This window comes from Ambystoma mexicanum, chromosome 3p, assembly GCF_040938575.1.
Source record: "Ambystoma mexicanum isolate Mex_15411 chromosome 3p, UKY_AmexF1_1, whole genome shotgun sequence".
NCBI classification, from domain to species: Eukaryota; Metazoa; Chordata; class Amphibia; order Caudata; family Ambystomatidae; genus Ambystoma; species Ambystoma mexicanum.
The window spans coordinates 308890777-308896776 of record NC_090925.1 but is presented as its reverse complement, the minus strand read 5'-3'; the positions used below and the strand labels follow the sequence as shown (position 1 = coordinate 308896776).

The 6000-nt window shown below is 47.8% G+C and overlaps 1 protein-coding gene across 3 annotated transcripts in view; it reads right to left on the bottom strand.

The window, feature by feature from the left end:
* Positions 1-944: 944 nt before the first annotated feature.
* Positions 945-6000, bottom strand: part of RGS19 (regulator of G protein signaling 19) — a 395346-nt gene continuing 390290 nt past the window's right edge. For all 3 annotated transcript variants that reach the window (XM_069650838.1, XM_069650836.1, XM_069650837.1), the window contains one exon: positions 945-3520. In XM_069650838.1, the coding sequence (XP_069506939.1) occupies positions 3332-3520 (189 nt within the window). In that variant the 3' untranslated portion in view covers positions 945-3331. The remainder of the gene's footprint in view (positions 3521-6000) is intronic.

Genomic DNA, 6000 nt, shown 5'->3' with positions numbered 1-6000 from the left:
AAAACTCATTTGATGGTGATTAACCTTATGCAGTAACAGGCAGATGTTATCACGCGGTGGCTAATTCTATGACCAAATGTTCTGAGTTCTCAGATGTCATCAGAGAACAATCGCATTGGAGGGACAACATCCGGCATCGTCTGATCCTGGACTGTCTTCATTACCGTGTGAGTGACATAATCTGCATAGTTGCAGGCTGACATTTGGCTGAGACCCTCTGAATCTACCATTTTGATTCTTGAGAGTTTGTACCAGGGATGGAAATCCAAAAGTCGTAGTGAGTATGTTTGACAGTCAATTCCAAATGTTTACATATATTACATGTTTAGAATAATATCACAGTCTATGTCCTATCCTGTCTTTGGTGTAAGGAGATTATGTGCCCTCTCTTATCTGTCAATGGAGTAAAGACTTAACTTACATTTTTTTAGAATAATGTAATTGACTATGTCCTATGCTGTCTTTTATGGGCGGGGGGTCTGTGTCCTCTTTCTTATCTGTCAATGGAGTGATTAAATAGCTCACAATTTTTGCAGCATATCATGGCTTGAGTCATATCCTGTCTTTGAAGGGAGGAGATGATCTGCCCTCTCTTATATGTCAACCGAGTGATGATATACCTTCTATTTTTTGAATAATATCATGGACTTATACTGTCTGTGAAGAAAGGAGACATTGAAGCCTCTCTCTTATCTGTCGATGGAATGATGACGTGGGCGCATAACATAGCTGAGTTGTCATAGTCTGGAATAGTGAGAGAGTGATCTGTGTAAGTGTTCTCAATCGGTTAGATGGTGATGGATGATCCAGTGAGTGTTCATCTCTATGTATGCTGATACTGAAACTTATAACTTAAGAAAGCAAGGGTTAAAATATACCTGAGATTCCAGTTTGGCCATTCCTGCATGCATACTACAAATAATCAGCCCAAAACAAGAAATGAGTGATTTCGGATATGATTTTCTATATAATGTATCATTTCAATTTTTCACAATTATATTCCCCAGTTTGTAAAATGGAAATGCAGTCCCACAAATTCCTGAGCAATAAGGTTGGTGATAAAAGCTGATTTCGAAGGATTAGAGACAGGTGGTACTGTGATTTGGCACAAAAACACCTCTGCCGTGCTGCATCAAGCACAGGGTTAAGCTAGAGACAGGACATGCGCCTACAGAGAAAAGGGAGAGGGAAGTGACGGCAGGGGACAGAAGTGGGAAGGGTGGGCAGGTAAAGAAGAAGGGTGCCAAGAAGAGGAGTAGCAGCAGCAGAGTAGGAGGAAGTAAAAGGAGGGAGATAGTGGACAAAGGAGGACTCCAGTGCCGCCCCCTTAGATGGAAGTTTAGGAACACAGGTCCACCACGTCAGCCATTTCACCTGCCTTCACAGGAGAATGCCCATCTAGTCTGCCAATTGCAGTGCCTTTTCCAAAACTGCTGAACAAAGGACAGAAGGTAGAGAGAGGGAGGGCACATATGAAAGGAGAAAAAGAAAGATAGAGAACGATTTTGGCAAATGTGTAATAATTCAGAGATTTACCCTGTCTAATCCCATGTCTTGGATCTCTGCTTTCCCACACACTTCACACTATGACATTATCACTTGTTTGGCTGCTTTCTGGCACGGCATGCACTTGTCTGGCTTCTGTGGCCGACCTTTCCAAAGCAATACAATAAACCTTAGTGACTTTGTGAAAAGTTCTTCAGCATCCTTTGGGTGGAGCAATAAGTAGTGCCAATGTCACTCACGCCATCCAACGCCTGCTTTGCCACCTCAAGTCCTTGTGCATGGTGGCCAGTGGACACTCAAGCTGGTTGGACGGATGCAGGTTTCTGGTGAAGGCTGCGGGAATCCCATTTTGAAAAGGAGGTGTGATGATTATTGCAGGGTTTAATTCCTCCCCCTTTCCCCCCTCCCACCTCCCCTGTGGAAGTGTCCTCTGCAGCAAAGCCACGCGCACTGCTCGGTTCCAGCAGATGAAATGACCAGGATAGCCTACAGTTTGCTGTGTGTCCTTTGCCCTTTCTGGGATTTTGCCCCGGGCTCCTCTTCCGCATCCAAGGTTGCACAAAGGTGCTGTCTGCATTGGGAATGCTCAGTACTTCGTCCTCAGCGTTTTAATAAAAAACATAATTTGGTGGGACGTGTCTGAAGTAACAGTATCAGCTTTTCATGGCGTGGAATGGGCTGGTTGCTTCGGCTGAGGGGGCTCACACTGATCCGGTCCGCACAGTGCAATTCTCCGGCCCCAAGGGGCTGGTTGCGTAAGTCTTACGCCCTCTTGTGGTTTATGAGGTCACGTGGGACATTCAGCATCGCTGATGTAAACATAGATCTGAATACAGCGCAGTGGAGGGCATGGAAATCCGGACTTTCCTTGTTGCCATGACGACGGAGAACAGGCGTTCGTTCATCCTTTGACTGTAGAAAATATTGGATGTAAACCATGCCATCACAGCCTAGCACTCACTGTGACTCCCCGTTCCCCCCCCCCCACCCGACCCCCCTTTAATCTTGTCAAAAAAACACATCATGCTCTGGCACCACGGTAGGAATGTAAACTCAACACTGCTTCAAACAAACCGAATAATTTAAAAAAAATACCATCTTGTTTTTAAAATTCCTTTTCAGAGGACCAGCAACGTAAAAAAGATAACATAAAATTAGAAACAGGCAGAACGCTAGATTGCGCTATTCTGTTGCAGAGAGAGTGAGGGTGGGCGGCTGAAGCATTTCTGTGAGGGAAATGCTTTGAGGTTCTCCTTCCACCCGGCTTTCACCCAGGATGCCCGCGCAATATTGGCACAACACTTCTGCTCTTCCTCCAAGTGGACTTCTGGGCTCTGCAGTTAGCACTGCTCTGGGTTCTATTAAGCAACGCTATGTTCAGTAGTAGTACGGGTACGTAAGAGCCTGAGGTTGCGTCGAAATCCTGTTGCACATGGTGGCATAACTTGGGGGTGGATGGGTGGGATTCACCCCCCTCCCCACATGATTGAGCATAGGAGTACTCAAATGACCCCACACCCTCATAATCCAATCTTTCAAAATCCGTACATATAGATATAAAATTAAGAAAATAATTGCTCATGTGCCTAGGCTGGATAGTGACAACGAGGCCCATTACTAAAGCTACCACCGTGATGCCATTGTGAGAGCTGAGCTGGTGGTGGGGGCTGTTGCATGTTTCGGGGTTAGAAGGGGTTGGAGAATTCCACCCTCCGTCCCAAAGCAACTCCTGATCCGCCTTGTGTAATTCTTTTTTTTTCTTCTCACATTGGCATGTCAAAGAAGGATGGGTTTTCTTCCATATCATGGTTTGCGCAAGAGGACCTTAGGACTCCGAGGAGGACCGCGACACGGTCTGGAGCAAGGACTTGTATATGGCAGAGTTCAGAAAGCGAGGGTAGGAGTCTCTGTGCATGAGGGTGTAGATCTGCAGCTGGGCGTCGTCGAAGGTGTGTAAGGAAGGCTCCTGCATCTTTCTGTTGATGACTTCCCGCACTCGTGAATCCAAGCTCACCTGAAAGCCAACAAAAGGACACAGTAAGAGAAAGCTTGGCCAACACAGCAGATGAAGCTGGAGAATTGCAATGCATGAAACATTAGACCGCCTGCAGCGTGCCTGTCAACTACCCCCAAGACGATGTTATTTGCAGATCCCCTTCGCCCCCCGGCCAGAGCTGGCAGTATTATCTCTAGCATTCAATGTCTTTCATAGCTTAGCATGCTTAAAATATTCACAATGTTCAGACTGGGCATCCTCTGCTAATTTAACTTTTCTGTTTTTGTTAGAATTCCATCCAGTCTTTGGTCATTACTGAAGGCCTTTTTTGCAAGCAGTGACTGGATGGGACCATTAACCAGTTGCTGCTTTTGCATCCACCTTCACCCCCCTCCTTGCACTGTATACTCAACCTCTGACTCCGCTTTTAGCAACCTCCATCTCTCCATCACTAACACTCTCGACATTCTTGCCCAAGTCATGAGGATCTGCCTAAAGCATGCCACCAAGCATAACACCTGGTACGACTCTGATCTAGCAGACTTGAAGCGCAAATGCAGAGCTGTGAACGGAAGTTTCAGTCCTCAAGCTCATCTTCTGACAAACTGGCCTGTTGGCTTCTCCAAAGGCACTATCGTCTCTCCATTCGCTCCAAGAAGAGGGCCCACATTCAGGCCCACGTCTCTGGAGCATCCAACAACACGGCTGAACTGCAAGGAACTAGCCAACCCTTCTGCAGTCTCCACCTCCCCTCTTCCCTCTAAGGCCCTCTGCACTGCATTGGCCACCCACTCCACTGCACCTACTTCACTGCAAAAACTCAGGACTTCCTGAGCACTCTTTCTCCTGCCCCTCCTCCCACCCCCCTGCAACCTCTGGCTTCCCATCCTCCCCCATCCTTTCTCTCCTCCATCTCTCCTATCACATTGGATGAGGTCACTAGAGTTGTACGATCTATGAAGGTCTACTCCAAGCAGGCCTCACCCTGTTCATCCAGAACTATTAAGGACAACATTGGCTCCATTGCTCCTGCACTTGCTGATTTCTGTAACCACTCTCTTGCTACTGGGTCTTTCCCCTCTTCCCTCAAGCAATCTCTTGTGCGCCCCCTCCTAAAAAAGCCGTCTGCCGACCCCTTGTGTCCGGCTGACTACCGCCCCATCTCTATCACTCCCTTCCTTAGGAAACTGCTGGAGAAGCTGGTCTTCCCACAACTGACCCAGCATACTGAGCTAATTGGTTGCCCACATGACCATCAATCTGGATTCCGAACATCCAGAGGCACGGAAACTGCTCTTCTGAACACCCATGAAGAACTGCTTGCATCTCTTGACTCTAACTCTTCCACTGTTCTCATTTTACTTGATCTCTCCTCTGCATTTGACACGGCCAACCACTCCATCCTCATAAAACCACTCCATGATACCCTTGGTATATCGGAGCGGGCACTGGACTGGCTGACCTCCTTCCTCACTGACCATGCCTCCCAGGTTATCCAGGGCTCTTTCTCCTCTACCACCTCTATCGCCACTTGTGGCATCCCCCAGGGCACCAACATTTCACCCTGGCTATTTAACGTCTACCTCGCTCCACTTGCTCACCTTATTACATTCTCCCCTCACTTCCAGTGCTATACAGATGACACCCAACTCTTCTTCAAACTTCCTGCTGATCCTCTCACTACTTCCTCTACCATTCTGGATGGCATATCTGCTATCCATTCCTAGTGTGTGTCCAATGATCTCTGCCTCAATGCCAACAATACTGAGATGCTTCCTTTTGGGACTCCTGCTCCCTCTTTCCTCTCTTCATCTGAAGGTAGAAACCTTGGAGTCGTCTTCGACTCCTCTCTCCCTCTCTCTCTTTCCTCCCTCACATCCTGGACCTTGCCAAGAAGGCCCATTTTCAACTCCACCTCCTCAGTTATCTCTCATTTCCTCACTTTTCTCCAAAAGCTCAATGTCTCTAGATCTCTGGTACTCTCTAGGATGGACTACTGCAAGAGCTTCTTCCTTAATCTACTCACTTATTCCCTCCGCCCCCTCCAGCTTATCCAGAATAGGGCTGCAAGACTTATCCTTGGCCTCAAGACCAGGGACCTTATCTCTCAAGCACTACAATCTCTCCACTGGCTCCCGGTTGTTGCAAGGATCAAATTCAAATCCCTCTGCATCATCCATAAGGTTGTCTGGGGCCTGAGACCACGCTATATTCAACTTGCTCTCACCAATACTCTCCCTCCAGATCTTCATGCTCCTCCGGCTCCAGCACTCTGCGATTCAAGCGCTTCTCTAAGCCGCGAGCTGGTGGCCTATTTCTTTCCTCGGCTGGCTCCCTCCTCTGGAACAGCCTCCCCCTACCTCTCTGTCTTCAGCCGGATCTCCTCAAATTCTGGAAGCTCCTCAAGACTTTCCTCTTCACCTCCTCTTTCCTGTGCCAAACCCCACAGTCGCTGAGATTCGTTGTCTGGCCCCTTATGTGTCTTTCTGACTTCTGGC